Source organism: Dromiciops gliroides, chromosome X (genome assembly GCF_019393635.1).
Source record: "Dromiciops gliroides isolate mDroGli1 chromosome X, mDroGli1.pri, whole genome shotgun sequence".
Taxonomy (NCBI): domain Eukaryota; kingdom Metazoa; phylum Chordata; class Mammalia; order Microbiotheria; family Microbiotheriidae; genus Dromiciops; species Dromiciops gliroides.
The window spans coordinates 10,634,087-10,654,552 of NC_057867.1; the positions used below are offsets into that span (position 1 = coordinate 10,634,087).

General features: G+C 41.7%; 1 protein-coding gene across 1 annotated transcript; it reads left to right on the plus strand.

Moving 5' to 3' along the window:
• The first annotated feature begins 7,021 nt into the window (after positions 1-7,021).
• On the plus strand, positions 7,022-19,204 carry GLA (galactosidase alpha). The gene is made up of 7 exons (XM_043974293.1): positions 7,022-7,300; positions 14,113-14,287; positions 15,390-15,567; positions 17,135-17,226; positions 17,876-18,037; positions 18,253-18,450; positions 18,755-19,204. The coding sequence occupies exons 1-7, from the start codon at positions 7,086-7,088 to the stop codon at positions 19,019-19,021; spliced, it is 1,287 nt and encodes a 428-aa protein (XP_043830228.1). The 5' UTR covers positions 7,022-7,085; the 3' UTR covers positions 19,022-19,204.
• Positions 19,205-20,466: the final 1,262 nt, after the last annotated feature.

Sequence of the window (20,466 nt, forward strand, 5' to 3'; positions counted from 1 at the left end):
CCCACCTTCCCCTCCCTCCCCCTCCCAAAGCCAGTAAGCAATTTGATATAGGTTATACATTACAAATTATGTTGAACATATTTACACATTAATCAGAACAAAAGGAAAAAATGCAAGAAAAAATAAACAAGAACAATAACAAAAAAGCAACAACAAAAAGTGAAAATAGTATGTTTCAATCTGCATCCAGACTCCATAGTTCATTTTGTGACTGTGGAGAGCATTTTCCACCATAAGTCTTTTGGCACTGCCTTGCTGAGAAGAGCCAAGTCTATCACAGTTGATCATCACAAAATGTTGTTGATACTGTGTACAATAGTCTCTTGGTTCTGCTCACTTCACTCAGAATCAATTCCATGTAAGTCTTTCCAGGTTTTTCTGAAATCCATCTGTTTAACATTTCTTACAGCGCAATAGTGTTCCATTACATTCATGTACTACACCTTGTTCAGCCAGTTGATGGGCATCCCCTCAATTTACAATTCTTTACTAACACAAAAAGAGCAGCTGCAAATATTTTTGTCCGTGTGGGTCCTTTTCCGTTTTCCATGATCTGTTTGGGATATAGACCTAGTAGTGGTATTGCTGAGTCAAAGGGTATACACAGTTTTAAAGCCTTTTGGGTGTGGTTCCAAATTGCTCTCCAGGAGAGAGAACCCTGAGGTTGCCTTTGGGAAGGCAGGGGGCAGGAGTAGGTGTTGAAAGTCTGAGAAGGCAGTGAGCTCTCGAACTTATGACACGATCGCTCCAAAAAACATACAAATAATGCCATAGGACAATTCCTGGAGCAGCAAAACCCATAGAAGAATGTGCTGAAATCATCTTCCAACCAAGCTTGGAAGGTCGGAAGGAGGGAGCTGCTGTGCTGAGACAGGAGTAGATCCCAACCCCACAGTCACCCTGACACAGATCCAGTCCCAGCAAGGCCTCGACAGAGAAAGAGATACCCCAAATTGCTCTCCAGAATGGTTGGATCAGTTCACAGCTCCAACAACAGTGCATACATGTTCAAATTTTCCCACCTCTTCTCTAACATTTATCATTCTCCCTTTTTGTCATATTAGCCATTTGGATAGGTGTAAGGTGGTAGGTACCTTAGAGTAGTTTTAATTTGCATTTCTCTAATCAGTAGTGATTGAGAACATTCATATGACTAGCTGTATATAGTTTTAATTTCATCATCTGAAAAATGCCTGTTCATATCCTTTGACCATTTCTCAATCAGGGAATGACTTGTATTCTTATATTCTTCACTTGATGTGATTTACCCTGTTCTGCCTTCCCTTTCCTCTTCTCCCAGTATAATCCCTTTTGTTTCCCCTTAAGAATTTTTTAAAAAATAACATCATATCAGAATCCACTTATACCCATATCTTCTGTCTGTGTGTACTCTTCCTATCTGCCTTAATAAAGATACAGTTCTCAAGAGTTATAAGTATCTTCTTCCCATGTAGGGATGCAAACATTTTAACATTATCGAATAACATGGTTCCCTCCCTCCCCGCCTTTTTACCTTTTCATGTGTCTCTTGAGTCTTGTATTTGTAGACTGAATTTTCTGTTCTGAACTTTTCATTAGGAAAGTTTTAAAGTCTCCTATTTCATTGAATGTCCATTTTTCTCCTGAATTATATTTAATTATGTTTAATTTTTCTGGATAATACAATCTTGGTTTGTAATCCCAGTTCCTTTGCCTTCCGGAATATCATATTCCAAGTCCTCCAATCCTGTAATTTTGAAGCTGCCAGGTCCTATGTAATTCTGATAGTTGTTCCTTGATATTGTTTCTTTCTGGCTGCTTGCAGTATATTCTCCTTTACTCAAGGAAATTATCAATAATTTTGGAATTTAACTATGATATTCCTTTGGAGTTTTCATTTTGGGATCTCGTTCAGGTGATCAGTGGATTCTTTCTGTTGTGGGGGAATGGTGAGGGTTTGGGGTTGGGGTTGTTGGGGTTCTTAGGAATTCCTCTTTAAAAAATCATACCCTCTTGCACACAAATCCAATTAGAATCAAATAATATTTTATTTGGGTGCTAGAGAAAGGAAACCAAGAGAGAAGTCCTTGGACTTCTCATGGGCAGAAGGCATGGCACAGAAGCATGGTTCTCTGAGATACCTGTCTCCTAGAGCAGGAGACATCTGACTGTGGAAAGTTCCCTTATTGGGGCAATCACCCGAGGGAGGACCATCCCCCACTGGTGGTAGCTGGGAGAAGTTGGACGAGTCCCTAGCACAATGGGACAGAGTACACAATGGGTGACTCCATAATTTTTCCATGGAATGAAAGTATGAATCAAGAATGAAAGAACAAATGAGCTACCAGGATTGGATACTCCCAATGCCCATAGGTATTCTGCCTTCACCTCTAAGAGTCTCAAAAGGTGGTGACTTGAATTATGTCCCTCTGACCCACACTAGACACCACCAGCCCCAGCCCCCAATCCACTGTGAATTAATCTACAACCATGAAACTGTTTTCAAGCTGAAGCACCTCTTGGGGCTTCCCAGCATGTACTGCATTGCAGATTTAGAGAGGCCTTCTCTCCATCCCCCAGGCACCACAAAGGCAGCAGCCATATTTAAACTTATCTCCTCAAGGGGTGGGGAATACTGGAATGAAGGGTGGTGGTCCTGGAGCTAACTCAGTCCCTTGGGTGCTGCTTATCTCTTTAGGTGTATCTTCTCATAAGGTTCCTTGATTTCTCCCAGAAAACTTCTGAGGTACCCCAGGTCCATAACCCTTGCAATGACGAATTTTTCCTCTGGTTGTAAGACATTGGGGCAGTTCTCCTTGATAATGTCATGAAATATGCTTTCTATCCTCTTTTTTTGATCATGGTCCTGAGGTAGTCAAATTATACATAGGTTGTCTCTCCTGGATATACATAGGTTGTCCCTCCTGGAAGCCCATGCCAATAGTCATTCTCGAGTCCCATGAGAACCCTACCTGTAGTTTATGCATGTAAAACCCCATAGGCTTGGTGGCATCATGGATCATCAGCTCAATAGCATTCCTTGATGATCATACCTGGTGTCACACTGAAGATAATATGAGTTAACAATCCTAAAAGGTCTTAAATAGCAGGTTCCAATAATCAGTGCTTCGGGTGGATTCAGCTCTCTAGGATCACATATCCTAGATAAAAAGTATTGACTATAATCTCACATTAGTAACAGTAAGAGATTCATTACAGAAAAATCACAAATGGATATAACTAGTAGTCAATGTAAGTGGATGCTTTTTATCCCTAAATTCAACATTGTATAAATGATTTTGCTTTAAAATGCTTAATAACAAACAACAAAAGCCTTGGGATGGGATGTGTAAATATAATCATCCCAAATTGTATATAGATTAGACAATGTTTCAGATAATAGTATATAGCATAATGTTATATAGTTAAACATGTTCAGGGGCAGCTAGGTGACACAGTGGATAGAGCACCGGCCCTGGAGTCAGGAGTACCTGGGTTCAAATCTGGCCTCAGACACTTAACACTTACTAGCTGTGTGACCCTGGGCAAGTCACTTAACCCCAACTGCCTCACAAAAAAACCAAAACCAAAAAAAAAAAAAAGTTCCGTTAAACCATATTCAACTACTGCTTCCAGAATTCCTTTTAAAAATGGGAACATCTTTAAAGTGATTCTTAAGTAGTTTGCAGGCATTTCTAAGCATGTTCTAATTCCATATTAATTAACAAACATAAGTAAAGTTAGATTTCCTGTTGATACAAGATAGCCCATAAATTACTACTCTTCACCAACATAACTGTCTGTACTGAAATCCTATTCCTTGAAACATAAACAAGAGAGGTTCCTGACTTTTAATCTCACAACTGAATAGATTTACACCTATGTTTCACAAACTTTTTTACCTTTGTCTAATTATGCTCATACTTGAGGAAATTAATCTTATACATATGACAAGTTCAAGCATTCATTTAACTCTTGCTTAGGCCATGGAATGACAACGAATTCAGATCAAAACAGGAAGATCTTTCCCAGTTACATCTTATTACAGTAATTTAGATACTTTAAGATTAATCTGATACCTAATAGATTCAGTATTGCCATGGAAAACTTCCACTTTGTCTACCCTGATAATAGGAATATGCTATGAGAACTATAAGCAGGGACACAGTCCCCAAGGCCTGCACCACTCTATGAAGCCTAGCATATGGAAGCAGGTAGACAAATTTCATGTATGGGAAAATGAATTAAGAAGAATCCACCATAGCCTTCTCAAGGTAACCTTCCTACCTTATTTTCAGGAACAAACATATTACTAGAAATAAAGAAAAAGAATTACATTTTTAAATCCCACATGATTAATACGTGATAGTTCACTTAAATCCCTAGAAAACACAGACCTCCAAATTAACATATATACATATATCCCTCTCTAAAGTTATTTTGTATTCATCCCTTATAGCAAAATTGATTTTTAAGAGTGGAGTTTAAGATTAAATTGCTTCAGGATGTATATAACCTTCACAAGTGATACACAAATAACCTTAGATGAAACTCACTCTACACTGTGAGTAGGCTTGAAAACTTTACTCCCATTTTGTGCAAAGATTCACATTTTTATCCCACTTACTCTGTAAGAATTCCACAACACACAGAAAAGTTTTGCACAGGCTTGATAAGAATTTGACTAGATGGTTCTAAGAGTACTTGGAAATTTGCAAAGGATATTTTACAAGGCCTTTTCTTTATACAATTACCAATTTTCCCTTTTACAAACACCTATGCAAATATTTGATGAAAACAATAACTCCAAATGATTTAGTTAAGAATCTCACAATTTTCATAAATGATGGCCAAAAAAATTTAGATGAACTTCCTTTTAAATACTAACAAAACTTGGATGTTTATAAGTTCTTAATTACAATGCTTCAGAACATTACCAAAACATGGTAATAAGCATGGTAAGGGCTGACAGGATGACCTAACAACTTCCTAACCCATTCATCATTTTTTTAACAGTACAATTTTTAATCTAACAACATCTAGATTATAAGAGAAATTGCTTTTCTAAGATAGCTGATATAATCGTTTACCAAATTACACAATATTAACAAACCCAATTAATTACCGATCCGGTGATGTTAATTTAGTTCAATGTGCTTCCAAATTACCTTACACAGGAAATCATTCATCTTATCAACATTGGCACTGTATACTGATCCTGTGCCAAGCAATTTACCATCATGTGATCCTCACACCAACCCCAGGAGATGGGTTCCTTGTATGGTAGAGGAGAGTTAATGTAATCTCATTATCAGAGATTGAGATTCAAGAAAAACTGGACTATAAAGCAATTCCCAAAGACTCATGGTGGAAAATGCTCTCCATAGCCAGAAAAAGAACTATGGAGTCTAAACACAGATCAAAGCAGATTATTTTCACCTTATTTGTTATTGTCTTTTTCTTTCTTGGGATTTTCCTCTTTTTGTTCTGATTCTTCTTTCACAACATGACTAATATGGAAATATGTTTAACATGACTGCACATATATAACCCGTATCTGATTGTTTTCTATCTTGGGGAGGGGAGAGGGAAGGGAGAAAAATTTGGAACTCAAAATCTTACAAAAATGAATGTTGAAAACTATGTTTACATATAATTGGAAAAAAGAAAAACTGCACTGTCAGGACTTCAGAAGAAGGGGAGAACTCCAAATCTCCCCCAAATTACTGGTTATTAATAATAATTTTTCACAAGGACTGGCCTTGGAGTCAGGAATAATAGCTAGCATTTATATAGCACTTCGTGGTTTACAATACTATCCTGATATTGTCATGTCTTTTTAATATACCCTTCTATTAATTTTTTCTCACCAGGTTTGGTGTTTGTCCTGCTGCTCCCAGGTATCGACAGGAGAGCTCCAAAGCTGCCATTTAAGGAGAGAAGACTGAAGCCTAAGAGAGAGGCAAAGGGGGTGGGGGTGGGGAAGGAGCAGAGAGATGGGGGGCGGGGGAGAGCGTCATTTTTTTTTTTTTGCGGGGCAATGAGGGTTAAGTGACTTGCCCAGGGTCACACAGCTAGTGTCAAGTGTCTGAGGCTGGATTTAAACTCAGGTCCTCCTGAATCCAAGGCCGGTGCTTTATCCAGTGTCGATAAATATTAAAAGAATGCTCAGACGAAAGCAGGAAGAAGCTGGGGCGGGGGGTGGGGGGGTGAAGGACAAGAGCAGTCTCTTTTTAATTTTTTTTTTTTTTTGCGGGGGCAATGAGGGTTAAGTGACTTGCCCAGGGTCAAAGAGCTAGTAAGTGTCAAGTGTCTGAGGTCGAATTTGAACTCGGGTCCTCCTGAATCCAGGGCAGGTGCTTTATCCACAGTGCCACGTAGCTGCCCGTCTCTTTTTAATATACAAATACATATTAAAACCACAAAATCAAAAGAAAAGAGCGGAGGCAGCCTCCATTCCAAGGGTCCAGCCAATGGGAGTTCTCGTGGCTAAAGAGGAAATATATTTTCTATGACTTCCTATGTATAACATGCCTTCCCAATGGCTTGGGGGGGGGGGTGGGGGGGAGGGGGAGAGAGTCTGGAACTGAAACTAAAAATCTTCAAACACGCAGCTGGCAAGCGTTTCACAAGTCCATAAAGAGGCAATGGAGAAGAAGCGCCCGAGGCGGTCGAAGCAGAGCGCCCGGGTGTGCTGGGACGCCCGGCGGCCGGGCCCACGCGAGGCCCGTCTGCCTCGCAGGCCTCGTCCCGACCCACCACTCCCAGATTCCCGCGCTCCCAGCGGCCCCCCCGGCTCTCCGCACCCCAAGGCGACCGGAGATAAGAGCTCCCGATAGGCCAGAGATAGGAAGGCACCTGCTTCCCGTCACGTGAAGCGCGCGTCATGTGAGCGCCCTCACTCGGCCACATGACCGGCAATGGCAGTGGGTTTTACTAGGCATCCTCCCGGAGAGCCTCCCGCCCACTGCTCCCGGAGCCGCCGCTGATAGGCGGAGGCCTGCCGTGCCTCGAGCGCTGATTGGTCCGTTTCTTGATTTAAGCCGGCTGAGCCGGGAGCTTTGCACCGCGGAGTTTGAGTTGTGCTTTCGGGGGTCGAGACGAAGATGACCCGACGGAGGACGAGCGAGCTCGGGCAGAAGCAGGGCCGGGCGTCCGCCTTCTGGGGCCTGAACCTAGCCCTGGCCCTGGCTCTGGCAGGCGTGCCCGGGGTCACTGCCCTGGACAATGGGCTGGCCCTGACCCCGACCATGGGCTGGCTGCACTGGGAGCGCTTCACGTGTAACGTGGACTGTGTCGAGGACCCCCAGAACTGCATCAGGTAATGGACAGGGCCGGTCCCCCAGGGCCAGCCCGGGAGGGCCAGCCAGAGGCCACCAAGCTCCAGACTCGGGCGGGGGGTCAGGGGGCTTCCGAGCCAGTGTGACAAACGAGGACCCTGAGGTTCAGAGAGGGCTCATCGTTCCAGAGCTTGGAGGGTCGGAGGTCAGAGGGGCCAACGCCTTCATTTGGCAGACAAGGAAAAAGGAACCTTAAAATCTCGTTTCCTCTTCTAAAATCTTTTTGATCATCCCTTTTTAAACCACTCTGTCCCTTCATGTATACTTTGTCTATATACATATTGTATCCTTCTAAGTTTGTGCCAAAGACAAAGTATTTACTTCTATCCTCATTCTTTCTTTTTTCTCTTTCTTTCTTTCTTTTTGGTGGGGCAGTGAGGGTTAAGTGACTTGCCCAGGGTCACACAGCTAGTAAGTATCAAGTGTCTGAGGCCAGATTTGAACTCAGGTCCTCCTGGATCCAGGGCTGGTACTTTATTCACTGCGCCACCTAGCTGCCCCCCCCCAAAATCTTTAACACTCCCCCACCCATCCACCCCCAAGTCCCTAGACAAAACAGATGTTTTCCTTCCTAACTTTCCTATTTCTTTGGAAGGCACTATTACCACCCTGTCTTGGGATGGATTTAATTGATCAAATTGATAGTGGGGCATCCCAAAGAACTACAAGTCTGTTTCCTAAATTTTATTAAGACTGTGAGACCACCCTGGATTCAGGAGAACCTGAGTTCAAATCTGGTCTCAGACGCTGACTAGTTTATGTACTAGCTGTGTGACTCTGGGCAAGTCACTTAACCCTCATTGCCCCACCAAAAAAAAAGAAGAAAAGAGAAAAAGACTGTGAGACCGCAGAGAGAATCACCCAAAGGAGGTAGGTATCGCAAATAGGACGAGGAAATGAAGTGAGAAATGTAGGTAATCTATCTCTTAATCTCCTCCTTAGGGAGGTTCATATCCGAATTTAAACTTCCAGGGGTCCTAAGACATCCTAAGACATCCTCCAAGGTGGGGACCTTTTTCCCTAGGGGTGTGTTTTTGGGGTTTAAACGTCCTAAGGTGAACCTAAGGACACATTTGGTCTTCACAAGTTCATAAGGACATGCTTAGACTCTTTATGATATCTCTTTACTTTAAGATCTGATTTCTACTGTGTCCTGTCATTTAGGAATGCCAATTTGTGGCTAGGTAGGATCTCTGGCTTCTGTTGATAGTATTAGTTGATAAAGGTAACAGTGATTGAAGGTTAAGCCTTAGTTTATCTGTTAACTCTTTTTAGCTACTATTGATTGGAGCTCAGGTCTTAAGTTATCTGTTACCCCCTTTTAGCTGCTGATGGTTAGAGCTCAGGTTCTGTTAACCCTTTTTTTTTTTTTTTTTTTTTGGTGAGGCAATTGGGGTTAAGTGACTTGCTCAGGGTCACACAGCTTGAAAGTGTTAAGTGTCTGAGGTTGGACTTGAACTCAGGTCCTCCTGAATCCAGGCCCGGTGCTCTATCCATATACTGCACCACCTAGCTGCCCCACTGTTTTTTTGTTTTTGTTTTTGTTTTTGTTTTTTTGCAGGGCAATGGGGGTTAAGTGGCTTGCCCAGGGTCACACAGCTAGTAAGTGCCAAGTGTCTGAGGCCAGATTTGAACTCAGGTCCTCCTGAATCCAGGGCCGGTGCTTAATCCACTGTGCCACCTAGCTGCCCCACTGTTAACCCTTTTTAGCCTCCTCCATCAGCCCCAGTGACCCAGACTCAAGCTTGAAGTCATCCTCAACCCTTCTCTTTCCCTCACCCTTCCAACCCCACCCTCCACATCCAGTCATTTTCCAAGTCTCTTCTATTCCACCTCTAGAACACCTCTGACATTGAGGTCCTGGGAGGGTTCTGCCATTCACTCAGGAGCAGATGCTTTCTTCAGATGATCCAGGAGTATATGAACCCACAAGTTTGGCAGCTGTGGGAGTAGTCAGACGGACTGGGTTGGAGCCCTTAGCAACAATGATTGATTGCACATAGAGATGGTCCGGTTTCCTAGCCATGCAGGGCTACATTCAAACAATGCAGAAAGGTTTTTCATGAATTCATAGTCATACTTACATTAATGTCAGATTACAAATCAAACTACTTAGAGGGCTCATGATAGACTAGTTTTAAGAAAGAAGAGTTATGTCACCAAGGTAACCAGGAAACTTTAACATAAATGTCTTGAAACAAAAGACCAAAGCAATACAATAATTATCACCAATATTAACTAATATCAAGTTTCCTTGTATCCAAATAACCCATTCCTTTTTGGGGGGGGGGGGGCTGGGGCAGTGAGGATTAAGTGACTTGCCCAAGGTCACACAGCTAGTGTCAAGTGTCTGAGGCCAGACTTGAACTGAGGTCCTCCTGAATCCAGGGCAGGTGCTTTATTTACCTAGCTTCCCCTAAATAACCCATTCTTAATATCTATTTAATGAACACATTTTGAGTCCCAGATGTCTCATGTACTTATCTGGTCCCTAGATATCTTTTCTTGGACAATAGGCTTTATTCTCAGGACAGTTCTGAAAGGGGCTCCGCTTCTCTGGTTCCAAACCTAGAGGTTCCCAGAGAATTCTGCTAGTAACAAGACAATATAATTTGGTACAGTCACTTAAATTTGGTTCTTCAATCTTGAAACTTCAGGGAATTTCAGTTTATATATCCAATTTGCTGTTTCTATCCTTACCTAAATCCTGGACCTGATATAAAAATCTTTTAAAAATTTGTGAGAGGACAGCTAGGTGGAGCAGTGGATAGAGCACCAGCCCTGGAGTCAGGAGTACCTGAGTTCAAATCCGGCCTCAGACACTTAACACTTACTAGCTGTGTGACCCTGGGCAAGTCACTTAACCCCAATTGCCTCACTTAAAAAAAAAAAAAGAAAAGAAAAGAAAAAAAAATTTGTGAGAGTACAAGTGTAAAAGTTTCCTGAATTTTAATATCAGACATATACTTTTAAACGGGAGAATTATTTCTTTTTCTTTACCATTATCAATACAAATTATGCATAAAATCCAATTAATAATTAATAAACCATTGATCCAATTTTGAGAACTTATTACTAAAACATATTCAAAGCCTGAATTTTCATGACATAAATTTAGAAGCCAATCATATACATCTGTACGTGATTCCTAGGGAAAAGTCTAATCCTGTTGTTTTTCTCAAAATTTACTATTCCATTTATTTAGAAAACTTTTACATTACATCTTTGTCTTATCACTTTGCCTAATCATTTCTCCTTTAGGAGGATATCTTACCATATTATTTGATCACAGGTACAGCTGATTATTGTAAAATGTTCATTCTTGCATCTTATAATAGTAACTCAGATGTTCCAGTATCAATCTATTATTCAGTAGATTGAGTATTGCACTTACAAAACTTCTTGATTCTAGAAATTTGCTATAAAAGGGAAAAAAAGGACATAGTTATACCACAAAGGGGGAAAATTCCCTTAGCTCTGTTTGATTCCAGGCATGAGTCATATTTACAGCCAATCATGTATTCACAGGGTGTTAAAAGCAAGGCTCAGGATTAACCAGGTGGGAATTTTCCTTTTCGGAAAGGAAATAGCACAATGGGGAAGGCCAAAGTCATCCCCAAAACTTTTCCCAGGCACAGAGACTGCAGCACTTGCTACTTTCTACTATTGGCTTCATGACAATACAACTATCCCTTTAATCAAAGCTCAAAGTAACTTAGTTATAGTCCGGGGAATAGAATAGTCCCTTAAAATAGCAAAAATTCACTAACCACAGTTTAGAGCTTAAATATCTTTCCAATGTATTCTTCACTTATAATTTAAACTACACATATTCTGATGCTTCAGACATACAGCAATACCTGATAATTGACTCATTAATAAGTTGAAACTACATCTTTTTTTTTGGTGAGGCAATTGGGTTAAGTGACTTGCCCAGGGTCACACAGCTAGTAAGTGTTAGTGTCTTAGACTGGATTTGAACTCGGGTACTCCTGACTCCAGGGCCAGTGCTCTATCCACTGCGCCACCTAGCCGCCCCAAAACTACATCTTTAAACCACCTTGTACACATTCATAATAGCCAAGATTTTCAAATGAAAATTCACTATTATGTTGAATATTTAACAATTTTCAAATATCTATATTTTTATCGCATCCTTTTAAAAGTCCGATTCATGTGTAACAGTATCCAGATTAAATATTTTGTCTAGCAACAATTCTATTACAATGGTCTCTCAAATTTCACAATATAAGCTAATACAAGCAATAACACGTATTTAAACATGAACCAAAACTTCAGATGACATCAATTGCATTTTCAAATTATCCCTTTGGCATTTAAAAAACACTTTTAAAGTTATCAGGCATGGAACAATTACATTCAAGTCAAGAAATAATAACAATATAGTGCTTAGCATATGCTGGTCACTGTGTTAAGCACTTTACAATAATATCTTTTTTGTTGTTGTTTTGTGGGGCAATGAGGGTTAAGTGACTTGCCCAGAGTCACACAGGTAGTGTCAAGTGTCTGAGGCCATATTTGAACTCAGGTCCTCCTGAATCCAGGGCAGGTGCTTTATCCACTGTGCTACCTGCCCCCAATAATATTTTGATTTCACAACAACCTTGGGAGGTGGGTACCATTATTACTTTTCTCTTTACAGATTAGGGAACTGGGACAACGTATGATAACTTGCTTAAGATTACACAGCTAACAAATTTCTGCAACCAGAACATAATTCAATTTTCCCTACATTTTTCTTTTTCTTTTTCTTTTTTTTTGCGGGGCAATGGGGGTTAAGTGACTTGCCCAGGGTCACACAGCTAGTAAGTGTCAAGTGTCTGAGGCCAAATTTGAACTCAGGTCCTCCTGAATCCAGGGCTGGTGCTTTATCCACTGTGCCACCTAGCTGCCCCCCTGTCACCTTGTATGTCAACAAGATTCATGACCCCTGAACACCTCCCCATCCCCCAGTTATTTTGCAATCTCCTCACTTGGAATGAAGCCCTCCTTGTCTGTAACTGTATAAAGGGTGAACTCTCTTTCCATTCAGATAGTCTCCCATCATGACTCTCCTGGTCCTGTTTTCCTCTCTCCTAATCTCTCTGTTTCACAGTATTTGCTGTGAGCCTGCCAGTTCTTCAGGTCACAAGCTCTGCCCACAACAATGTTATCTCCTGTGGAGAAGCTTGTCTTGATTCCCACCTCCAGAAATTACATTGCAGTTCTTTTCTACTTAGACATGGTACATGGAAAGAATGATGGATATGGAGTCAGAACCTCAGTTCAAATCTCAGCTCTACCTCTGACTACGAGTGTGACCTTGGACAAGTCACTTAACCTTTCTAAGCTTCAGTTTCTTCAGTTGTAAAATGAGTCTGGGCTCTAAAGACCCTTCCAGCACTAAATCGGTGATCCAATGATCCCATGTGGCTTCCCTCCAGTAAAATGTTAGCTGCTTTTTTAATTTTTAATTTATTATTTATTTATTTATTATTTTTTTTTGTTAGCTGCTTTTGAGACTAGGTGCTGGTTCCTTTTTGTCTTTATATCCTGGAGCTTGACACTGTGTAGGTGTTTGACAGATGAGTGAGGGCGTTGGACTGGATGACATCAGAGGTCTCTTCCAGCTCCAGCATCCTTTAAATCTAGCTCAGCCCTCATTTTAGAGAGGAACAACTTGAGGGCCAGGGAAGGAAGGCAAGTGACTTACCCAAAGGTTACACAACTCATAAGGGGCAGTGCTGCAGATTGCAAAGCTATGAAAAACATCCAGGTGGAACCTGGAAAACCTAGGTTCAAATTCCAGTTCTGACACTAGCTATGTTACCATGGGTAAGTCATTTCACTTTCCTCAGCTTCAGTTATCTATTGACAGGGTTGCAAGCCTTGGTGATCTATAGAAATGTAGCCCTTTCCTTGTAGGGCCATTAATATAACAAACATCAATATGTATTTTGCTCATCAAACGAGTCATATCCTTGTCTCTGGGAAAACAAACCTTCAAAGGCAACTGTCCTAGGGCATCTCTTACAAGCAGTTCATAGATCATTATCTATAGATAATTACATAAGTCTATTTAGGGCAGATGGCAGATTCTCAGATAGGAGGTGATTGGGTTGGAGTATTGCTGTGGTGTAGGGGATGATAAACTGGTTGACTTGGAAAGGCATATAAAGACTTGAACTTGTGAATGAAGATGCCATCCATTTCCAGAGAAACAGATGAGTGGAAATAGCATAGTATGGTCATGTGTGTGTGTGTGTGTGTGTGTGTGTGTGTGTGTGTGTAATATATAATATATATACACACATATATAATATGTGTGCATATAATATATATTATTCCCCCCGTACCCCAACGAGGCTGCAATTAACTGTGGAGATAAAAATAGATATACTCCATGCTTAATTGCAGCCTTGTTGGGGTAGAGGGGGGAATAATAAAGTTAATGGGGGCAGCTAGGTGGTGCGGTGGATAAAGCACCTGCTATGGATTCAGAGGACCTGAATTCAAATCCAGCCTCAGACACTTGATACTTACTAGCTTTGTGACCCTGAGCAAGTCACTTAACCCTCATTGCCCCCACAAACAAAAAGTTCACAAAAAACCTATAAGGAAGCAAAGAAAAGCTAGGCAGCTTTGAAAACAAAGTATAGTATTTATTGTATAGGTTTTATTGAAATGGGAATTTATTGTTTTATATTGAATCCTCTCATGTTCTGCTGTGTATATCATTTATTATTTATTCACAATTGCCATTGGCTGTCACTGACTGATTTTTCTCCCTCAGTGAACAGCTCTTCATGCAGATGGCTGAACTCATGGTATCAGAAGGCTGGAAGGATGCGGGCTACGAGTATGTCTGTATCGATGACTGTTGGTTGGCCGACGAGCGAGATGAGAATGGTAGGCTCGTGGCAGACCCCAAGCGCTTCCCTAATGGAATCCATCACCTGGCAAACTTTGTAAGTTCATAGATAAGCCCACCTCCCATTCAGGAAAGATTGCATTTTCTTTTCTTTTTTTTTTTTAAAGCATGTTGCACAATAGCTCTTGTGACACTATGAAATACCCAGAAAATATAGATGCTATATCAGATGGAACAGTTTAGTGGCTCCCATTTCTATTTGAGTTTGACACCACTGCTCTAATGTGCCTTAGCTGAATGGTGAGGTTTGTCCCACAACAATTTCACCCAGGTGAAACCAAAGTTATTTAGTTTGGAACCTGGATTAACAGCAGAAAGAAGAAAATCACTAACAAGTATACCTTCATAGCTATATCGAGATAGGAGAAAAATGTCTTAAAGATCTCCTTTTCAAACATTCCATAATTAAGAGTCTATCTCCAAGAACTACAAAACACTGATAAGGAAATACTTGTAAATAAATGTCAAGGACCAAGGCCCTGGTTCCTTTTTAGTGGATTGAGTGGTTTCAGCAAAGGCTCACTTTTTCAAGATCGGACAAGAGGATAGCAAAAGTGCTACCTTTGTAATGAAGATTCCATCTGATAAACTCTCCTCCATGATCAGATGTATCCTTGTGAGCTCATATTGACCTAGAAAACCTCATATTAACTAACATTTATGTTTTATTGTACTTTTAATGTATTTTGTTAAATATTTCCAATTACATTTTGTTTTTGTTTTTGTTTTTGTTTTTTGGTGAGGCGGTGGAGTCACACAGCTAGTAAGCATCAAGTGTCTGATACTGGATTTGAACTCAGGTCCTCCTGAATCCAGGGCCAGTGCTTTATCCACTGTGCCATCTAGCTGCCCCTCCAATTACATTTTAATCTGCTTCAGCTACAATCAGGAATGTTGTGGGCCACAACTTTGCCTTAGAGGAAGGGGAAGGGGAAGGGATAGAGGAGGCTACTGATGTGTTATACCTGTTCCCATCTTAGGCACAGGGCTCTCTTGTTCCAGTTCTTCAATTTATTTCTTGTGTGTGTGTGTGTGTGTGTGTGTGTGTGTGTGTGTGTGTCTGTCTCTGTCTCTGTCTCTGTCTCTGTCTCTGTCTGTGTCTTCGTGTTCATTCGTTCCTGTCTATCTGTCTCTTCCAGGTACATTCTAAGGGACTAAAGCTAGGGATTTATCAAGATGTGGGAAATTACACCTGTGCTGGATACCCCGGCAGCTTTGGGTACTATGATATCGATGCCAAAACCTTTGCTGACTGGGGAGTGGACCTGCTTAAATTTGACGGATGTTACGCTAACGACTTCGAAAGTTTGGTAGAAGGTATGCTCTGGCTCTTCATTCCACTGAAGTCAGATATCTTGCAACCAAGAGAGCTCAGATATATTCAGAACCTCAAATATTTAATCCACCTCTTTTTTATTCATATCTGAGTCCCTTGTCCCCTTCATTCAACAAATCCATGCTGAACACCTACTCACCTACCATTGGACCTACCCAAACTTCAATATGCTCTGGCAGACAAAAGTGTTTTTGTGAAATAGTCGCATACCAGAAACAGTTTATGACTCAACAGTTTCCATTCTCACTGGGAAAAATTCCCAAAACAGTAGGGAGGAGCAGTGGCTCATATTCAATTATTTTCATTTGAAGTGGGTTTGTGGGTAGCAGTGTTTTGGGGGGATTTTTTCAGGGGGTAGGCAGGCAGAGAAGAATCGTGTTTCGATTAGTTTGAGGGAACTTCCTTCCCTAAAGCAGAGCTGGAATTCCATCTAGAAGAATTAACTTTATGTGCAGGAGTTAACCAATTTGGTTTTCCCCATATCACGTGGCAAGTGGCAGAAGCAAGATTTAAATCCTGATCTTGACACCCAAGTCCAGCACTATCTACTACCCCCAGTTGTGTGCGACTCAGATAGAAACCCTAAACCATACCTAGTGACTCAGAAAAACACATACCAACATTATCTATGGTCTATTGTATTTTTATTTATTTTGTTGAATATTGTCCAGTTACATTTTAATTTGGTAGGGGCCCCACTCAGAGTGTAGGCCACATATGTGGTTGACACCTGTACTATATCACCCTGCCTCTTCTTAATATTCCTTTCCCTACTCTATCACTAATTTTGAATCACTATCCCTTCACAGAAGAAAGGGAAATAAATAGAAGACACCAGATAATCACAGAAGTTAAACAAAAAAGTAAAAGTATTATGCTCAAATGATAAAAAGACTGGATCTGGAGCCAAATGACCTGGTTCAAATTCCAGTTCTTTTCCTTATGACCAAGGTGACCCTAGGACAAGCCACTTAACACCTGTGGGCCTTAGTTCTCTCCACTATAAATGGCTTGAATTTGATCTCTGTGGCATTTTCCAACTCTTAGTCCTATGGCATCCTCTGAGTTTTCAGATGGCACAGTGGATAGAACGCTGATCCTGAAGTTAGGAAGACCTGAGTTTAAATCCTGCCTCAGACACTCACTAGCTATGTGACCTTCAGCAAGTCCTTTCACCTCTGTCTGCCCCAAGTAACTGTAAAATGGAGATGATAATGGCACCTACCTCCCAGGGCTGTTGTGAAGATTAAATAAGATCCTATTATGTAAAGCACCTTTCAACCTTCAAGCACTATGTAAATACTACTTATTATAAATATTTTTCCTTACTTTCTCCTCTAACTTGAGTGACTCAAGTCAGTCAAGAAGCTATTTAGAAGTATGTCAGTTCCCGGGCTTTATTCTGCTTCCTGATGCTCCCAACCTAACCATGAACCCTTCAGTGTTTGAGCCTCTTTTGTCTGAGAATGTAGCTGTTCCCACTTAATGGGGTCCATCCAAGTTGAAAAGTGGTCCTTTCTGGCTTTTACCCTTTCTTTTCTTTTACAGGCTATAAGTACATGTCCTTTGCCCTCAACCAAACTGGCAGGAGCATTCTGTATTCCTGTGAGTGGCCTCTGTATTCAAGGCCCTTCCAGGAGGTAAGCCAGCTATCAGGAATCTTAATACAACTTTGCAAGTTGTATTAAGAACCTGAGACCAAATTCTGCTAGCCCAGCTTGACCAATAGTATCTTCCACTTACTCCAGACTCCACCTTCACATATCATCCCCTAGTAGAAGGCTTGATTCTTCTGATTGGCCTGGCTAAACTTCACTTAGGCTTCCCCACTTACATATTTAGACTGGGTGGGTGCTGCTCACTGCACAAACAGGAACTACCTAGCTCTCCATTCTAAGTTCCTAAGTACTCATCTGCATCTTATTTATAAAAGTCTATTAGAATGAGGTGGGGCCCCTGACTGTCCTGAGTCTAACCAGGGCCCTAATTTTTCCCTGGCCAAGCTTGATTAAGCAAGTGGTAATTAGCAATAAAGCCAAAAGCATGAGGTTGCTAAAAGTAATCAACTGAACTCTTCCCCCACCAATGGGCAGTCTCATGGGCAGTCTTGCCCAGAATTGGATGGAATCCTAGTCTAGACATGAGTTACTGAGAGCTGGATTCTCCTGGTGCACAGTAGTGTCCCATAACAACCTACTATCACCCTGGGGTCTTCTTTTCCCTCTCCTGGGCTCCCCCCCCCATCATACTTTGCTTAAGAATCATTAATTAATTTCATTGGCCTCATAGCCCAATTACACGGAAATTCGACAGTACTGCAACCACTGGAGGAACTATGATGATATCTTTGATTCCTGGAGCAGTGTAAAGAATATTCTGTCCTGGACTGCATCTAAGCAGGAGAACCTTGTTCCTGCTGCTGGACCAGGTGGATGGAATGATCCTGACATGGTAAGAAATTGACAGCCAAGATGGGGGAAACCACAACTCCTTTGGCAGGGCCTTTGTAAGTCATGGCGTTCCTGGGTTTCCAAATTGCTTTCATCACAGCATCTGGGCTAACTCCTCCCAAATGAAGCCTTCAGTGCTCTCCTGGCTTTCCCACCCCATCCATCTTGCCGAGAATTGGCCGTAGTTTGGACTTCTTTCTAACCTTTTTCTCTCAGTTGGTGATTGGCAACTTTGGACTCAGCTGGGATCAACAAGTAACTCAAATGGCACTCTGGGCCATCATGGCAGCCCCACTCTTCATGTCCAATGACCTCCGCCACATCAGTCCCCAGTCCAAGGCCCTGCTGCAGAATAAAGATGTGATTGCAATCAACCAGGATCCTTTGGGACAGCAAGGCTACCGGCTCAGGAAGGTACAGAGATAGTGGCTCATGGGAGAAAATAGGATGGAGGAATTTCCAAGGGGCACTTCCACTGATACCCTTTTTCATGATTGGCACTGAGAAATCCAGCCATTTTACAGATAGTGCTTTTCTCTTTGGACCTCATCTGCACATTTAATAGCAGTCGCTGACCTTTAGAATGACAGGCTAGTAATAGCTGGGCTATTGATCTGGCTTAGTTTTGAGGCTACTGTTTCTATTCCTGACATCCTAGGGCTGTGTTTATGGCTATGACTAATTGCCTACTAATGCTAAAACTGTCTTGGTTTTCTAGGAGGACGACTTTGAAGTGTGGGAAAGGCCCCTGTCAGATTTAGCCTGGGCTGTGGCTGTGCTAAACCATAAAGAGCTTGGGGGACCTCGGAATTATGCCCTTTCCACTAATGTTCTGGGTAAGGGGCTAGGGTGTGCCCCTGCCTGCAATATCACACAAATCCTCCCTGTTAAAAAAGAGCTGGGACTTTATGAATGGTTATCTCAATTCAAGGTTCGAGTAAACCCCACAGGCACTGTTCTATTGAAGCTACAGCCTTTCAAATAACCGCCCCAGAGAACTAAACCACCTCCGAAGACTTGAATGACTCCAATGACTCCGTTTCCAATAATGTCACTTTTGAGGAATGTTTCCATTACTGTTTTAGACAATTTATATAATTTATGTGATTTTTTAAAAATTATTTTAAGCTCTTGTATTATACATTTCTGATTTTGGTACAATTATGGTCTCCATTAAAGTTTCTTTAATCAGTATTTCCTTGTCTACTCCTTAAAAAGTTTCCTCCCTCAACTCTAGGCCACTTAGGATCCTTTTAATGATTTAACCCACTCTTCCCCAACTATAAATCTGGAGCAGTATCCCATTTCTAACGTCTAAAGGTGTGATTTTCAATCCAGTTACCCCCAGGGCAGTGAATGACTCTGCTCATCTTAATGACTAGGAAGGCCTAGGGGAGCCAGGCTGGAAGCCAAGGGAGCATGGTCTCTGGTTAGTCCTAGGGAGGGAAGCTGCAGGGCCCTGGGCCCTTCACTCCTGCCGGGTCAGGAGGCTTAAGTGTAGGCTTGGGCCCTGGGGTGGCAGGGAAGGACATCTCTGGTGGGCCCCACTAAGGCTGTGAGGCTGGAACCTTGAGCCCCTCCCCAGCTTCTCTCACTACATGACTACAGGACAGTTGGAATAAAAATACGTGTTTTGGGAGGACCTTTAAAAAACAACAAAAGAGCAGCTAAGTGTTGCAGTGGATTAGGCACCAGCCCCGGATTCAGGAGGACCTGAGTTCAAATTTGGCCTCAGACACTTGAGATTAGCTGTGTGACCCTGGGCAAGTCACTTAACCCTCATTGCCCTGCAAAAAATCCAAACAAAACGAAACCATACTCTCTCAAAATTTGATTGGGGGCAGCTAGGTGGTGCAGTGTTTGGTAAAGCACTGGCCCTGGATTCAGGAGGACCCGAATTCAAATTCTGCCTCAGACACTTAGTAGCTGTGTGACCCTCATTGCCCCACAAAAAACAAAACCTATATATAATCCTATAAAATGTAAACTGTCAAAGTGACATGACAATCTCCCCCCCCCCCAACAAAACAGTCTGGCAAACACCATTAGGAAGACTCAACATTTATTAAGCACCTTTTAGTGTGAAAGGCACAGCGTTGGACACTGTGCCAAGATACAAAGATTGACACAGACAAACATTCTGCCCTCAAGAGAGCTTGAAGCCTAATATGGGTTTATGTAATACAAAAAACGATGTAAAATAAGGAACAATGACCTTCATTCTTGATACAGTTCCAAGTCTTGATCAGCTGTCATTCCCACCCACCCCTAAACATAATTTGTATCAGTTTTCAATGAACAGGCCATCTTACAATCCTCCATAGAGGATTAACTCAGGCCAAATAGATTTGGGAAGTCATTTCGGTAATACTTTGAGAACAGGGTAAAAATGAGTTTTCAACCCAAACAGATGTAGGAAACCACTTCATT